This window comes from Diorhabda carinulata, chromosome 4 (genome assembly GCF_026250575.1).
Source record: "Diorhabda carinulata isolate Delta chromosome 4, icDioCari1.1, whole genome shotgun sequence".
Classification (NCBI taxonomy): Eukaryota; Metazoa; Arthropoda; class Insecta; order Coleoptera; family Chrysomelidae; genus Diorhabda; species Diorhabda carinulata.
This window is the reverse complement of record NC_079463.1, coordinates 5,472,652-5,490,916: the sequence shown is the minus strand read 5'-3', so window position 1 is coordinate 5,490,916 and position 18,265 is coordinate 5,472,652. Positions and strand designations below refer to the sequence as shown.

General features: G+C 31.5%; 2 protein-coding genes across 8 annotated transcripts in view; one reads left to right on the top strand and one right to left on the bottom strand.

The window, feature by feature from the left end:
• The window catches only part of LOC130893415 (calpain-A-like), a 42,564-nt gene that overhangs the window by 805 nt on the left and 23,494 nt on the right, over nt 1-18,265 (bottom strand). For all 5 annotated transcript variants that reach the window (XM_057799510.1, XM_057799509.1, XM_057799507.1 and 2 more), the window contains 4 exons: nt 16,696-16,738; nt 15,532-15,667; nt 2,295-2,422; nt 1,874-2,069 (listed from right to left, as the gene is read on the bottom strand). In XM_057799510.1, coding sequence (XP_057655493.1) covers nt 1,874-2,069; nt 2,295-2,422; nt 15,532-15,667; nt 16,696-16,738 — 503 coding nt within the window. The remainder of the gene's footprint in view (nt 1-1,873; nt 2,070-2,294; nt 2,423-15,531; nt 15,668-16,695; nt 16,739-18,265) is intronic.
• Nucleotides 5,447-17,303, top strand: LOC130893414 (intraflagellar transport protein 122 homolog). 3 transcript variants are annotated; one of them, XM_057799504.1, is made up of 14 exons: nt 5,447-5,800; nt 5,942-6,124; nt 6,393-6,461; nt 7,061-7,415; nt 7,493-7,718; nt 8,078-8,283; nt 8,922-9,119; nt 9,190-9,513; nt 10,271-10,477; nt 10,576-10,900; nt 11,073-11,364; nt 11,804-12,169; nt 12,659-12,953; nt 14,514-17,303. In XM_057799504.1, the coding sequence occupies exons 2-14, from the start codon at nt 6,066-6,068 to the stop codon at nt 15,228-15,230; spliced, it is 3,639 nt and encodes a 1,212-aa protein (XP_057655487.1). In that variant the 5' UTR covers nt 5,447-5,800; nt 5,942-6,065; the 3' UTR covers nt 15,231-17,303. The 3 variants fall into 3 exon arrangements, with proteins under 3 accessions (XP_057655487.1, XP_057655488.1, XP_057655489.1); XM_057799505.1 differs by having other exon boundaries at nt 5,738-5,800; nt 9,196-9,513; nt 14,514-15,919; XM_057799506.1 differs by lacking the exon at nt 6,393-6,461 and having other exon boundaries at nt 5,738-5,800; nt 14,514-15,919.

The following is an 18,265-nucleotide window of genomic DNA, read 5'->3' as shown; positions in this document are numbered from 1 at the left end:
GAACGTACTTCACGCACTAGTACATAAAGAAAATTACCATTAAACTTGTTTATTTCGATAAAATTTTGGATAGTAGAAAAAATATTGTATGCAATTCGTAAGTAAAGGCCATTTTTGACTCATGTGGCTACTTTACACAATTGTTACATGAAAAACTATTTTCCTTGTGGATCAGATTATGTAATTCATAATTCTTATAGAAAAATAAATGTGTAAGGTCACATTTTTGTAAGAAACGAATTTATTACTTCTAAAAATATTAATTATGTATTTATGAAGCTCCAGTTTTATTAGCAAGCCCTAAAAAACATTTTTTCTTAGACCGTTCCACATGTTTCCTATATTCGGAGTCCGGAGTGTCTCTAATGAAAGGCCATTTTCCTGGGTAGTGCTTTTCAATTTCAAAGTATATTTTCAAGGACATATTACATCCCAATTTATAATATGCATTCAGCATTTTTTTGATGAGATCAGAATATTGAGGAGATCTATAGCCACCAAAAAAAAAATTTCGGTAACTTTGACAAACGTTATCAAAGCTTCTCTTTCTTGCCCATGGCTTTTACAAAATTTTTGATTAGCCCTAATTTAATATGCAAAGGTGGTAATATTATCTATTTGGGGTTAACTACCGCATGAAAAGCAACAATTTTCCATGTAGCAAGTTTGTAGTCCTTAAACTAAAACAACAACTTCCAAATCTGCACAGATTAATCATTGGTGTTTGTTGTATTCCATCTTTTCTAACACTAGTTTTATAATGTCATATGTTTCTTTTAAATGAGCTCCGTAAGCTGAAGGTACTAATGGAAATTTATTTCCATTATGGAGCAGTACAGCTTTATATTTGACTTTGAAGAATCAACGAAGAGTCTTCATTCCTCTGACCTATGTTTATAACCCAATATTAACATGCCCTCTCGTCTTCCGTAGATTCCACTGTTTCAGTCTTGAATTTAACACTTCAGTATTTTTTGGGGCAAATTTAAATACCTTATGAGATCACGAAGCTCCCATTAGTTAATCAAATGTGGTGCTTGAGGACTGACAGGAGCTGTAAAATTTGTTTCAGTTCCTCCGTTTTCAGAACTTCATCATCATAAACTGTAAAAGACACAAGGATTTCTTTTGAATGAGGGACTGTTTTTGATACAGAAGACACCACCGCATATCACTGGTTTGCCAAAGGGCATTGCTGAACATTCTCCATTAAACCAACTCGTCGAATGTCTGTGACACGAAATACAGAAAGATGTGTAGCACCCAATATTTATTCTGATTGCGAATATCCAGGTTGGAATATATGCACGATAGCACTTCTTAATTAAAGGTGTAATATCTCTTTTTGGCTTTCAGATGCATATTTACCGCAAATATAACAAAAAAAGTCGAGAGGGTTAACACATTTGCGTGACATTGTACACGATTCAGCTGTCAATCAACTTCCAAAAGTGACTTCGTGAAAGTAATTGATCATAACTCCGAGCTACTTACAAAATGTAATAATTTGATAATTTAATGAAAAAAAATATTGGAAATGATTTTAGACGTGAAAGATAAGAACTGAGATTTTTCGAAGCGCCACCAATAAAAAGCAAAACAGGTTTGGCTCGAGTGTCCTTAAATAGGCCACCAAATGTGTTAGATAATTCACAGTTTTTTTTCTTTCGATGTGTTACTTCTATGAGAGTAACTATTGATAAATTTCGTATGCCCCTAGCCGAAGACGAAAAATAATCACTTGGTGTTGTCTGTTCGGAAAAGGGAAACCAATTTTCATATAAAGGTTCAATATCACATAGTTTTGATTCACTTTCCGTCCAATGAGATCGCCATAGTGAAATGGTTTGTTTTTATAATGTTTGAAACTTACCAATCATTGTTTTTAATTTAATAGCACACATCATGAAATCTTCAAAGTCCATCTCACCGTTTTTGTTACCATATCTGTGCATCAAAATATTCAGTATCTTATTATTCAACCTGAAACCTGCTGAATTCAAAGCTTGTCGCAACTCGAAACCGCTAAATGTTCCAGACTGATCTTTATCGTATAACATCCAAACATTCTAGAAACGATAAAAATATAAGTGGCAAATGGTATTGACATATTTTATTATTGCAAAGTGGTGAAGTGAGCCCTGCCATAATTTTGGGTGTCTAGAACTTTGTCAAAAGTTTTAGCCCACTCCAAAATCTAAGTTGAAACTTGCAAGTACCGACTGATTTGTTTAGTTAGTGTTTGGGACATTCCGTATACACACATAATCGGTCATTATCTACCCATGACTTACCTTCCATTGTCGAATAGAGTCCCACAACTCTGTGAATTCTACAAAGCCCAATTTTCCTGATTTATCTGTATCCAACATCGAAATCATACTTCGGCAAACATCTTTTGAGAAACCATCTACTTTCAGTACTACAAAAAAAATTCTTATTTAACCATTTTTTCAATTCAAATGCAGAAACATCAATAACCTTGAAATTTAATGAATGAATGTGTTTGTTCTTATTGAAATCCACCTAAAAATTCAAATAATATAATGAATGAATGTATCTACGTTTAATAGGATGGTCCAAGAAGTACCAGGCACAACCAAGAAAATTTTAGACAAAAATATATTTATTTTTCAGTCATCTCCTTTTAGCACTTTTCTCAGCGATGCTCAATAAGTTCGACACCCTTTTCATAAAAAGAATCGTCATTAACTGCCGACATAATCTCTTCATTGTTGGATAATATTTGACACCGAGCCATTTTTTTCAAGTCTGGGAACAGAAAATAATCCAAGATGGCAAAATCTGGCGAATAGGGTGCATGAGGTAGCAATTCAAATTTTTATTCATTAATTTTTGACCATTGAAATAGCGGATGTGTGAACTGGTACATTGTCTTGATGGGGCAACACTTTCTTCTTAGTCAAATGCGACAGATTTTGCTTGATTTCATCGCTCAAACAACACAATAAGTTCGTATGGTACTCGCCGTTGATAGTTTTCCCTTTTTCAAGAAAGTCAATAAAAATTATTCCACGCGCATCCCAAAAAACTTGCATCCATGACCTTGCCTGCAGATGGAATCGTCTTTGCCTTCTTTGGAATCGGTTCTCCCTTTTCAGTCCATTGTTTTGATTGTTCTTTTGTTTAGAGTGTGAAGTGATGGACCCACGATCTTAAGATGTCGATGTCCATGAGGTCTGCTTGCTGATCTTCTAGTAGTTGGCATCTCCTTGAATGCTTGTTTAGCCAGCCGATCCACCTCCATTCTGTCGACATTTGCTTTCCGCTCTCGCCTTGTTTGATCCTGTTTCTATCCACTCTCGTTTCAGCTGCATAGGTTAATATGGGACGTACAGCCGTCTTCTATATACGCATCTTGCTTGCGGAGGACACGAATTTGTTGTGCCATACAACGTCGAATAATCTTCCGGAGATTCTGGGTGTCTTTTTAGCGTTTTGCATGCTTATCGCCCATCGCTGATTTGTAACCTAACCAATCTAGAAAGCTTCCGTTGTAAATTGTCTTCATCTTTTGTTATGAGGAACTCTCTGCTTCCCACCATGCATCTTCTTCCTGCAGTTTTGATTCCGTTTATTATGCGGTCTAGGACAAGGATGAAAAACAATGGACTTAGACTGTCACCCCCGTCTAATTCCTGTTGTTATTAGAATGTCATCTGTGTGTTATCGTGTTTTATTCTTATACGGTTTAGTTAGTTAAGTTCCTTGACATTTTTCTGTGAATGCGTATAACATCTTTGAGTTTACCACGTCGAAAGCCTTTGTTAGGTCAACAAAGCCATAGGCCCTTATTTACTTTTATATCACTTTCTGAATACAGAGAATATTCGTATAAATAATAGTTATTCCATTGCAAACAGGCTAAGATTTTGTCATTTGCGGATACCTATGTTTTACCAATAAATTTGAGCACCCAATCGAGCACATGGGTGCGCATAACTTCAAACGCATGTACCAAACTGCTCTTTTTGAGATCAAACAGTCGCTTGCTCCTCAAGCACCACATAAATTATTGGGCTTCATGAGCTTACACAAACTGTAAAATTGAGGTTATGTGACAAATACGAAGAGAAAGTTTGTCCATTTATTATATGGTAATTATAACGACCATGCAAATACAAACATACAAATGTGTGCTACTAACAAGTGCAATATTTTTTTTTGTCATGCATTTTCGACCTACCAGTTAAAGCCGATCTCAAAGGAGTTTCTGTAGCCTTTGATGTCAGTAAATCGGCCAAGGGAGTACCTTTACATAATGTTCCACAAAACAAAGCCAAACATGATGTGAACGAATTATTGTTATTGGCAGTAGATGTTGTAGTGGTTACTTCCTGGGGAGGTTTATCAGGCAGTGTTATCTTCGGATCTTTAATCCTTTTTATCTTTTTTATTAAAATCACATCGTCTGAATTTTTGTTAGGCGCCTCATTCAAATCGTTTACAGTAGTTTTCGGTTCCGTAGAGATAATTTTCTTTCGTTGGCGATCTTGTACAAAATATAGAAATGATCAAATTCAAATTTGAAATAAAAAACAACAAAAATCGAATAGAGCTAATTTGTAAGTCCAGACAAAAATTGGAGATATTTAGATATCTATATCAAAATATACTCTTGACATAATTCAATTGGGAATATTTTTATAAAAAATAAAATCTGAATTATTCCATTGAGAAGATATTTAAGTACCAGTTAAATCAAAAATATATTTAAGTTTCTGCTCGTTTGCTCAGTCATGAAGGTCATGACTTCTTTGGAATGTTTATATTCTCTTTTTTTATTGTCTGCTCTCATATTTCTCGATCTTTAGCGAGGTATAACGATAAGTGAAGAGGTTGGTTAGACCATATCATAGGCGATCAGAATCTATTTATTTTTTTCCCCGTACTTCTCTCATCACTATAAGTCCGTCTGTATTGTCAACTCGTCTTCTAGCTACGTATCCAAAATATTGCATCGACTGATTAGTTTTCCTTACAGTCCAGGCGATCCTAAGCAATTCCCTGTATCACCACAATCCAAATGAATCGATATATTTGCCCTACTTACTTGTAGGTGTCCCCGGTTTTGAGCCGTACGAAAAGATAGAGAGTACCAAATTTAGGTATCTGTATTAAAATGTACTCATTAAAAATATAATCGAATAGAGGTACCGAATTGAAGCTGCATTATACTTATTAAAGGCATACTATAATTGGAAATATATTCATAAAAAAGTAACTGTGACTGTTTGCATTAAGAGGTTATTTAAGTACTAATTAAATTGAAATTATAATTCATATACGACATTTATATGTTTCATTCTACTATATAAATTATTTATGATAAATAGAAATATCTTACTAGTTCACCGAAAGAACCAAACCTCTATTCCATATGAACATACCAAAAAATTACAATTAAAAATCTTTAAGGCACGTCTAGAAGTTTAAAATTAACATATCCAACAAAGATTTTCAGATGAGGAAAAAGTATTCAATCGAATAACTTAATATAATAATCGATATTATTTTTGATCTTTCGAAATCACAGAACTCTAACTGATTACGCTTCAGTGATTACAGAATCATAGATTGATGAAATAAATGCTTAACAAAGACAAAGAATTATTTCCCTCTTGCTCTATCTTACATGGCTTGAGATTTTGCTTCTCTCTTTTTCAAGGTAAACAACCTGTACGCTTCGTATCTACCTGTCCTTTTAATTTACCCGTTTATTCAAATAATAAAAATAAACTTGTGAACGATAATTAAAAATGTAGTTATTAATGTAAAAGTAAGTAAAATATATTATTTGGAGTAGTTATTGTATCATCAGCTGCAAGGGAAGTTTGTTCATCTATTTAAACTTTTTTTTCGTTAAATTTATGTATGAAATTAAATAATTTGAGATTATAAAATGATGTGCTTATTTTAGATATATTACGGTGTTTCCATAGTAACGTTCTTCGATGACAACAATGAAATAGTAGGATTGAATTGATAATAGTTCTAGTTAAACTTACTAAAATGGAAATAATATAGTTACCAAGTTATTCAAAATGAGATATATACCCAAGTGGGTAGACAAAATACAGGATACTGAAAAGACTGCTCAGAGGTGAGAGAGCACATTTAATCTTGTTATACGTACTTAGTTATTTTAATTTAGCACCTAAACACAATTGGATTTTAATTCACCTATATAAGTAGTGAAAACTCAGTTTTCAGCACATTATAGCTGGGAATAGAGGATATCAATTTTCATTTCTTTCAGTTAATTAAGATATTCAATAATCTAGTAACGTTACGTATTTGTGAAAAGTAAATTATATTGACTTATTCAATGAGTTTTGGCAGTCTTCCTGAAAATATTTAATTTCTTTCAGCCCATCAAAATCGGCATTCTCATTCCGTTTAGGTAGCAGTAAACCACATCCAAGTACTAGACAACTGAGGTAGTTATATTTTTATTTGCCTTTGTAAATGTGATGTGAATTACTTTATGCTTATCCCCTTTTACTTGTAGATTAGAGTATTTACCAAATGCACATTGTTTTTATTCTGAAATGTTATATATAGTTTGTGCAAGGAATAAAATAAGAAACATTTTTTCCGAAGTTTACACCTTAAATTTTAGTACATTGTGGTATTAGTAGGATAAAGATAATATATTTACAGTTTTTATAAACCATTTCTAATTTATAATGCAACAACTATAGGATGCTACTGTACATTTCTTTATAATTTTTTGATTAAAAATATCTGAAGACATATCTGCTTGTTTTATACAATGTATGGAATGTTAAGCAATATATGTTTATAATTTTTACTTCTTAGCACCCTTCTTACGTTTTAATGATGGTTTACCCTGATTCTATATGAAATATATCTAAAATCAAGATAAAAAAAATATGTTGATATTGAGTAACTACAGAGACATCCCAATAGATAAAACATCTATTGTTGATAATTAAACAATCTACCGAAACAACTACTATTACTTAAATCATAATACATTTATAAAATGATAATTATATAATATTTTTTCTTTCAGTATTTATGATTTGTGTTTTAAACCAGATGGAACGCAATTAATTGTGGCAGGTGGGCATCACGTTTTAGTATATGACACTAATGATGGTACATTAATTCAACTCCTCAAAGGTCATAAAGATAAAGTTCATGCTGTGTGTTATGCCAAAAATGGGGAGAAGTTTGCTAGCGGCAGTGCTGACAAAACGGTTATTATATGGTCGAATAAACTGGAAGGATTATTAAAATATAGCCATGGAGATTCTGTACAATGTCTTGCGTTTAATCCTTTATCTCATACTTTGGCGTCATGCGCCTTATCGGATTTTGCATTTTGGAGCACAGAACAAAAATCCGTTCAAAAACACAAAATAAATGTAAGTTTTGATAGATCTTGAATCATTGTTTTGTAGGTTTTTCATTTAATTGATTTAAATTCCTCAACTTGTTTCAGGCCAGAATTAACTCCTGTTCATGGACAAATGATGGTCAATATTTAGCTTTAGGATGTAATAATGGAATTATATCGATACGCAACAAACAAGGTGAAGAAAAACATAAAATAGAAAGACCAAATAATCCTGCTATTTGGGCTTTAAGTTGGTGTCCCAATAGAGATGATCCTAATGATACTCTTTGTGTCACTGATTGGAAAAAGAATTTATCATTTTATACTTTAGGTAAGTACAAATTCATTAGGTACCTGGGGATAATTCATGGGTAGTTTTGACGGTGTTGGGGAAGCTTCAGGGCTTACTGTTCATTAAGACGTTTGATCAACTTGCATCAAACTATCAGTGTGCCAAGCTCCAGCAAAACTGGCCAAAACCCGTCCTCTTATGGTACCCTTGGACTAGCTTTGAGTGGGTTGGAGGGTTTGAATGGAGAAGTATATAGTATAATAATTCATTATTTAATATCAACTTTTCCAATAATGATGGCAGAATTTCAGAACATGTACATATTTACTGCATCCCATGTATATCAAGAAATATACCTAATTTCACATTGGTTCAATAATTGGAATGTACAATTTTAGGTGGGAAACTTATTGGAAAAGAAAGACAAATTGGTTATGAAGCATTACGAGTAAGATATTTTGCACAAGGTGAATATATATTGATCGGCGGATTAAATATGGCTTGTACAATGTATACCAAAGAGGGAATTAAATTAGGTTGTATAGGTGATACACAGACTTCATGGGTATGGAGTTGCGAAGCTCATCCGAGTGGAAATTTTGTGGTAAGCATGTAGATTAATATTTTTGTTAGATCTAAAAAAAACAGTGATGCTGATATGTCACTTTCGATATTGAAAATATTTAGTTTTTCATATCCTATTCTTGCTTTGCTAAGTTTTTAAGGCTTTAAATTTCTTTGGAAACTTTCTCCCTTTTGATATGTGTTACTGAACAGTTTGTCTCCTCAATACTTTGTAGATGCTTCCTACAAGTTTGTATCTCTCTTATTATGGAACTACCTTTCTTTTTGTGTACTATTACTCTATCTAATAGGACAATTTCTAGTTTTTCATATATTTGTATTAATTATATCTACGCTTCTTCTTCTTCTTCTTCTCTACCTTCACTTCTCAAGTGATTCTTTTACATTCTTCTTCTCCCACTTCTGTTGGTTTTGTATCATATCTTGATTCAATGGTTAATATACCATCATGAGATTATATTTAGGGAAAACTGATCTTGTATATTAATAAGATATGGGTAATAGGAAAGCAAATTCAAATCTATACCAAAATTTAATAGATGGTTATAATAACTTGACAAATTTATTTGGTTCAGAATTACCTTGTGGGGCTTCTAAATTTCATGTCATTTATTTAGGATTACAGTAAATTGTTGTATACAGGAAGAAAAATTTTAGGCTGTCGGTTGTGAAGATGGAACTGTGTCTTATTACCAATTGGTCTTCAATATGGTACATGGATTATATAGAGAGAGATACGCTTTTAGAGAAAACATGACTGATATAATAATTCAACATTTGATCACTGAACAAAAAGTTAGGATTAAATGTAGAGATCTAATCAAAAAAATTGCTATATATACGGACCGTTTGGCGGTAAGTTTACATATATAATAATTAAACAATAAATATTTGAATAATTAAAATACAATAATTGGTATTTTAGGTACAGTTACCGGAAAGGGTCGTCATCTACGAGTTATACTCAAAAGATAGTAACGATATGCATTATAGAGCTAAAGAAAAAATAACACAGAGATTAGAATGCAGCCTATTAGTAGTTTGCTCGGAACATCTTGTTATATGCCAAGAAAAAACACTTCTTAGCATGTTTTTTAATGGGGAAAAAGAGAAAACTTGGGCGTTTAAAAGTCCTATCAGATATATTAAAAACATTGGTGGACCTCCTGGCAAGGAAGGTTTATTATTAGGTTTGAAAAACGGACAAGTTTGGGAAGTGCATCTGGACAATATTCATCCATTGTTAAAAGTAAGTTGAGACGAATAATTCTCACTGGTTAGTATTTTCTGCTTCTAAATAGTATAACATATTAGATAATTTTATAATATCACTGTTCCCTCGTTTTTTGGCTCTAGAAAATCGACAAATGATACGATGTTAATGATTTTTTTTAAATCTTTGTTTTGACGGTGAATTTATGAAACAAAATTAGCAAATATCTCAATTGAAGATATCATTTGATTCTTTAACTTTAAATGTTATCATAAACCTACGAGTAAAATGTCGATCTTCACCATATTTTTTTTGGTAAATTACACATAAAAACGAACATTTTAGAAAAAAATCATACAAATCTCAAAAAATCATATTAATGTTTTTCAAAATTGAATTTTTAATAATGGTAAACATTTATGCGCGTAGTTAGATCTTACTAATTTTGAACTTAACCCAGCTTCAACTTAACCTAATCTTAAGCTAACCTCAACTTAATATTATTCTAACCTAACTTTTTTTTTGAATTTCTTACTATATGGAAAATTCTTGGTGAAAATTTGAATGAACTGTTAAAACAATGACATAGTTATGTTTCTTTTTTTCAGATCATAAATAAAAACAAAATCTTCTATCTAATTAGGTCATTATGGGTACATTTAACATACCACAATGAATTAATTTGTCTGTTGATTTATGTCATATCGCTATTTCGCGGCGTTTTAGTTTTTATACATGGAATTTTTCTTTTAACTTTTAACTTTTTTGAATTACTTGACTTTCTACATTTTAGGTTACAGTTAAAGAAGGTATTAGGTGTATTGATTTGAGCCAGCTGAAGCAAAAATTAGCTGTTGTTGATGATTCCGGTTTATGTCAAATATTTAATGCTGTAACAGGAGAATTGTTATTTCAAGAAGCTAACGCTAACAGTGTGGCCTTCAATAATTTATTCGAAGATATGTTGGTTTATAGTGGAGATAATACTCTTTCATTAAAGGTAAATAATCATTTTTCATAAAAAGTAATTTTATTTTAAAATAAATAATAATTTTCTTATTAACTAGTTTTCCAAATTTTATATCTCTTGTTTTAAAGGTTGTGGATTTTCCTGTACATACTCAAACAATGAGTGGATTTGTAGTAGGTTTAACAGGATCCAAAGTTTTTTGTCTCAACGGTTTTAGTATGAATACACTAGAACTACCCCTCAGTACCCCGATGTATGAGTACATTGATAAAAGAATGTATGAAGAAGCTTACAAAGTTGCGTGTTTAGGGGTTACACAAGGTGATTGGGAAGAACTGGCTCACGCTGCTCTTGAACATTTAGAATTTAAAATAGCTCGACTAGCTTTTGTCAAATTACAGGATTTTACTTATCTAGAATTGATCGATGATTTACAGGAGCTTCATCAAAAAGGTTTGTAGTTATCAATTACAAAATGGGGAAATATTAAACTTTGTTGTTGACAATAAAAAGTATAAACAATGTCATTTTTGATATTGTCCTTCCTAGTGTGTAATTTCGAATGGTTTTTCTTCGTGAATTATTAATTTTCATTATACCTAACCTAAGAATTTTGTATTTGTAGGAAATTATCCAAAAGAAGTAATGTTGGGTGATATCTTAGCACACAAGGGTAAATTAAAAGAAGCAGCAAAGATATATCAAAGAGCTGGGCATGAATTTAAAGCAATGACAATGTATACTGATTTAAGGATGTTTGATGAAGCTCAAGAATATTTAGGTACAAATGACAATTCAGATTTGATAAGAAGAAAAGCGGATTGGGCCAGAAACATTAATGAGCATAAGGCAGCAGCTGATATGTACCTTTCTGTTGGAGACACAGCGTCCGCAGTACAAATTTATGCTGACAATGGGTTAGTTAATATAATTTAATTAGTAAAAGATTTATTTTCATAATTATGTAATTATCATTTGTTCCTTCATTTTTTAGCTTGTGAAAGTAAAAAAAATCATTTTTTTACGTAAATCAGCAATCAGAATCAAAAAGTATTCTATAATCTAATTAGCTGGCTTAAACTCGGTATCTCTAAGTAAATCAATGGCATGATAAGGGCTCTTCCAATGAAGGGCTTTCTATATTTCATTTAAGATCTATAGAGAGTCGTCTTTCTCCTTGTGGTTCTAGTACGTTTACACCCTATATTGAACAAATAAGTGAATAAGATTCATCCACATTTATGGTGGATACGATTGTAATCGCAACTCAACTAGATTTGATAGAAAATATTTGTATAACAAATATTCTATATAATATACCTTTCAAGTAACCACCTGCTACGTTCTTTTTTGTAGATGGGGTGAACAGTTGATAGATTTAGCACGAAAACTAGAGAAATCCGAAAGAAGTACTCTCATGACTATAGCCAAACATCTGAAACGATTAAAATATTCGTCTGCAGCTGCCGAAATCTATCGAAGACTTGGAGATTCAGAAGCCGTACTCCGTTTACATGTTGAAGCTAAAGAATGGAAAGAGGCATTCTCCCTTATAAGGGACCAACCGCAATATAATGTTTTAGTTTATTTACCATACGCCCATTGGTTAGCAGAAAACGATAAATTTGTTGAAGCACAAAAGGCCTTTCATAAAGCAGGCAAATCTCAAGAGGCATTCAAAGTATTTATCCAGCTAACAGATAATGCTGTTTCTGAATGCAGGTATGCAAATTTTTAATTTATTTGATTTAAAAGTATTATTACTTGTGGATTGATTTGACTACTAGAGATGGGAGAAATCAAAACATTCCAATCCATTAGGGGATTTGCAATGTCGCGAAAAAATTTTGATTTGAATATTTAGGTACTTATAAAATCCTTTTATTCAATTAAAATGGTGTACTTTTTGTTCCTATTATTTTATGACATAAAAAACTTCACTTTAACCTCAATAATTGATTAAAATAAGCACCATAATTAGCACAAATACACTTTATATTAAGCATTTTACATGTACATTCGCCATAGTCATATACAATGGTAGATTTACCAGCAGACTGAATAGGCTGTACCCTAGGGTAGCAGATTTCAAGGGGAGGCAAATTTTATTCAAATTTTTTAACGATTCAAAAAAATTTAGAATCATCTATTTTTAAAAAAGTTTTTTTCAAATTATAATCAGATTACTTTAACTTATGTATCATATTTCAGATTTCAAGATGCAAGTTATTACTATTGGATTATGTCGAGGCAATACTTGGATATGTCAAGAGAAAATAAAGAAAAAACGGAACAATATTTAAATTATTTCAGAATTAACGAAAAACTAGCAGAAATCTATTACGCTTACAACACGATACATAAATATTTAGAAGAACCGTTTACTTCATATATGCCTGAAGCGCTTTTTAATATATCAAGATTTTTATTGACAGAAGCAACTGGACAAAAACAGAGAATTAAAGGAGTATCTACATTTGCTATATACTATACATTAGCTAAACAGGTGAACCCCATACTGTATTTAATTGCTCTGATTATAAAGTATCACAGATAAACAAACCGATCAGTTTCAACTCTTCATAAATCCATAATTAGTTTAGGTTGATCTAGATTGGTCGAGATGCACTCAGAGGAAATCATTCACATATCAATTTCTGTTTTACCGAAAATTTGCTAAAAATGTTTTTTTTTTTTTAGAATTTATATCTTCTATAAATATATATTTGATTTGTAATTAACTCTTCTAGTTTTATAGATGTACTTATGTGTGTATAGTTAATGGTATAATTTACACTACAGCCTTAAAGATTTATTGTTTTCTTTTTCTTTCTGTTACATTGAGGATATCCAATGTTTATAGCTGATCTATTAACGCCATTCCTTTCAGAAATTTCTATGTCCAAAATCTTCTATTTCATAATCGTCACACTTTGAGACCCCAGTTAATATTTGTAAATCATAAGAGTACCCTTGACTGCCCCAAACCCTGTATCCCAATAACTTTTTCACGTCTACCTCCTTTTCTAGCATTTTTTTCTATTTTCCTGTAGCCGATTCCACAAAAGTGTTAAAGTGCTACACCTCTACTTTGACAAGTCTGTCTGCTATTTGATTTCACTCCACTTCAGTGTGTTCTGGAACCCATGAGCTAATAATTATCTGGGCATTCCCAAACTAGTATCTCTTTTAAGTGGCAATTCAGCTTTCTGAACATGCTGTTTTAAAACTAGGGGAAAGTATATGAAGTTTGAGGTCGCATTTCTGGCGGTTTAGACTGGTTTCAAAACGAAACGTTTTCAAAGCTTTTATGGTTTGGAATGGAGTACAAACAACCAATAATACCCTACCATCACTAACGATAAGTGGTAGAAAGATCGATCATTATATTATGAAAAAAAAATCAAATCCATTTTTAAAAAAATGAATAGAAACTTTTCACAGGTTGACTTAAGTCCTAATAGATGTTTTGCCATTTCATTTTTCTGGTGTTCCTGGTGTTATGTTATAGTTTTATTAAAAAATAAATCCTCTTGTCAAGACCACTTTAAAAATAGACTCAGATATTAATCCAACTTCTGTAATAAATATCTATACCATCACTCCCAATCTTGAAATTTTATATTAATTTCTAGTAGTGTGATTCCGGTTTTCTAAAATGCTTTTCCCAATTCAAAAACAGTCCATAGAGACTAATAATAATAGTTATTAATTGAAAGAAAATCAAAATATGAAAATTGATAAATCCATCAAATAATTACTTTATATGGAAAAGCTTGTCACTTCTAAGAGTCATTATTTGTTGTTAGAAAAGGTTTATTTCAACTTATTCGAAAAAAATTCAAATCAGTAATTTGAAATCTTTAAGGTACTCTGTTAATATTTATTGTCATTTGTTAATTTCACATTTGTTGAAAATATTTGGTTTCATATCTAAGTTAGATTTTTGGTTGGTTCTTTCCATTAAGGCTGTATAAATTTCCTCATACAGATTATTTAGTTTAGATTTTCTATTTCATAAACTGCTTGTACCATTTACAAGTTTAATAATTTTGAATTTTTTTAGGCAAAAAAACTAGGTGCTAATAAGTTAGCCAAACAACTTTTCGACAAAATTACACACCTGAGAGTACCTCTCAAATTTCAAGAACAAGTCGAAATAGCGACAATATCGATTAGAGCGAAGCCTTATAGCGATCCGGAAGAACTACTACCCATGTGTTATCGTTGTTCTACTTACAATCCTCTATCAACAACAACTAACAGTTGTCTAAATTGCGGGGAAAAATTTCTTTATTCATTTGTAAGTTTTGAGTTGTTACCTTTAGTTGAATTTCATTTAGAAGAAAATATAAGTGATCAAGAGGCATTGAGACTCATAGAAACTCCAGTTGAAGTTAAAAAGGAAGAAAATTGGAAAGAAAATATATCTGAAACCCAGCAAACTCTACAATTGGAAGTTCCACCTGAGGAGGAACCTGATCCGTTCACGACTAAAGTTACAAAATCTGATGAATTTAAACCAATAACGGTTGGAAGAAAAACGTTATTATCTTTGGATAGTTCAAGTATTTTAATCTGTATGTGGCCTCCTCCACTACGTCACACATATTTTAGAAACTTATTACCTGAACTACACATAACGATGTGCAATTTTTGTTTCAAATGTTTTCATATTGATGACTTCGAACTACAGATGTTGCAAAACAATCATTGCCCATTCTGTAGAAATTCAAATACCAGCTCCCCAACCCCCGACAACAATGAGGACATTATTGTTTAATATTTAATTTGTTATTTATATTTTTTAGCGAAAATAACATTTAGGTATATATATTTTGTTAAGCGGAAAGTTGAAGAGTAAAAATTTGAACTATATTCTTGCTTAATATGTTTTTTTGTTTTTATCTCTGTATGAGCTAATGTTTTGACCAGATAATTATAGTTAAACCAATCCAGAACTCTAAACTATCGATATTTTGGTTATTTCACACATTTTTAGTATCAACAAACTATATTTGAATAAAGTCCAAATAATTTTTTTCATTTATAAAAATGTGTATGTAACAAGGAAAAAATCTCACCTGATTTAAGTGAATAATCTAAAATGTCTTTTAATTCCATCCAGTCTACTTCTTTGTCTTCTCCAGCAAGTCTCAGGAAGAATTCATAAACTTGATGAAACTCTTCTTTTTCTTCTTCAGATGGTTCTGTATTTGCCTGAAGGAACAATCATTATGTGCAAGAAATTTATCAAATTCCGGTGAATGCAACGGGCAAAACATAGCAAAAAAACAATTTTTGGAAATATATACAGCTAATAATTAAGATTCTAGGTATTCTATATCCCATAATGTGAACCTTCCCAAATCATATATTTGTTTCAATGGTAAACACTTGGAACCAAAGCTAATGAAAGTAGATACTCCATATTAAACAGTGTCTTGGAAACTATGGAGAAGGAAGAACAGCTTCTGACAATGCGCTGTAACTTGAATGAATAGAGAAGAAGAGAAGAGGATGAAACACCTGAACACACAATGTTTGCATACACTGAGACAGGAAGCAATCTTCCTGAAACCGTCAATGCTCTGAGACTACAAAGACCTGTGAGACCCTAATAAAACAGGAATAATAGATCTTTTAGGTCTCTGTGCTTGTACAAACTTCTTAGATTCTTGGTCTATTTCCAATTGTATTTACTTTAAAGACATATAATTTTTTTGTCATTCATTAACTAATGAAACAGTTTATAAAGTCTCGATACCTTTCCCCTGTTTTAAAGATTTCAACAGATTCAGTGAAAACTGACGTTATCCATGTATTCTATTATCAGATATTATCCAATTTTGAACTACTTCTACTTCTATGTACGAAAATCAGTAAGGATTTTGAATGCATGTGAAAAAAATACTGTTGCATCGCTAATCAAATTATGAGGGATCTTTTGACATTGAAAAAAAGTATAAGTGAAGTTCAGCCAATCAATTTTTTGCTAGATTACAATTAGTTGGTACCTTTTTTATTACATGCAAGTTTCAATTTTGGTTACTGCAAGCCGATTGCGAGATAATAGAGGAGCACCAATCTGTGTAGATATTATTGGGAATTCTCAGTCAGTTTACTATTATTACAGTTATCTAATATTATAAACAAGAGTTTCAGTTAGTTAACATAGCATTTAAAGCAGCAAAAAAAATAGAAGCTCAAGCAAAGCTGTCTATTTGTGTTTATTTTATTAAACTTACACTATCCTCCACTTCACCAAATCCTACATCATCATCATGCTCCCTATAAAAATTAAATCGTTAAAGCAAAACATCAAAGCAGCTTATATTAACCTGCCTTCAGGGAAGGGGGTTAAAAAATATACATGTTAAAATAACAGCGATTTTGAATATATTTTTTATTTTATTAACTCAATGTTATTCATTCAACATTTAAAACTTTTTTGTACAAATTTAAAGCTACATGAATATTTGTTATTAAACAAGAGCAAAAATATGACGAATAACTACGTCCTAATGCAGATTCAAAATTTCTGAAAAATAAAAAATATTGTCAGATAACTACTTTTGGAGCAACACCCTAACATCTGAAGTAGGTTATTTATTGTAATAATGAGAGCATATAGATTCCATAAAATGTTCAAATCTGCACTAAGAGATTTTAAGATTACTTTAGTTGATTTTCTTGTATAAATTCACAATTAATAAAAAAAATAGTATATATATAGCCACCATAAGTTTAATAAATATTTGGAATATCTAAAAGAAAGCTATTTACACTCCATATTTTGATATTGAGTAATCATAATCTCGTTTAATACAATCGAAAATAAAATACTACAGTTTTCCGCTTTGTTTAAATTGTGAATCCTTCATTACATTTCCCGATAAATGCATTATAAGACAAACTGTATATGAAAAAACCTTGAATGATTACCAATGCATAACCTGGAAAAAAATATTTGAGAAACATATAATCGATTTCCTTATAGAAAGGGTAATTAACTTCGAGCGCGTCGGATTATCATTACGGGGCATCATTGTGCCCTGTTGAGTACCTCAAGCAAGAATTAGTACTTTTACATGGATCGTGCGTCCAGAATAACTGATCGGTTGAAATACTCGAGAATAATTAATTAAGGTAAGGTAGGTTAATTAAAATACAAAAAATTATGGGGTTTATTCTGTAACTTTTCAGTTATTTGTAACCATTGTGTTATTAATATATTTATAACTACATCGATATAAAATTAAGCTGGTTGAGTATTCTCTATTGTTCGGTTTTAACCACCTGGTTAATTTTTAACGTACCGAAGTTCCCTACAAGTTTGACAACGTTACGAAGTCCTTGTAAATGCAATAGTTCTATATTCTACGACTAAAAACCATTTCATCACCTGTCACAGATGTCAAGATAAGTTATGACTGCTATTTTTGGAGTGCTAAAAGATATATTTATTCTCGACTATAAACAAGGAAAAACCTTTAATTGAAGGTATTATATGCCCATAAAATGTCAACAAAAACACACCATAAAAAGAATTCTTTTTCACCACTACAATTCATCAGCACATTGATTCAAAAGCAACCGAAGTAAAGTTGGAAGCTCTGGAACAACTGGTGATACTGTATGATCTTTTGACCCTTCCATAGGTCTCTGTTTCATATCGAGCTTGAAGCACTAGAAAGTCAATAGTGAGTATTGGTGATTAGGTAAAATAATGTTTGAATTGATGAATTAAAACCAAATAAAAATATTTTCTTGTCGGGACGGAAAGGTTAGCATACGAGTATATGACAAAACTTGTTT

Coding starts and splice junctions, on each gene's coding strand:
- LOC130893414 (XM_057799504.1), top strand. CDS start 6,066: ATGAGATATATACCCAAGTGGGTAGACAAAATACAGGATACTGAAAAG. Junction 7,416..7,492: donor TTCAAAAACACAAAATAAAT/GTAAGTTTTGAT, acceptor AACTTGTTTCAG/GCCAGAATTAACTCCTGTTC. Junction 9,514..10,270: donor ATATTCATCCATTGTTAAAA/GTAAGTTGAGAC, acceptor TCTACATTTTAG/GTTACAGTTAAAGAAGGTAT.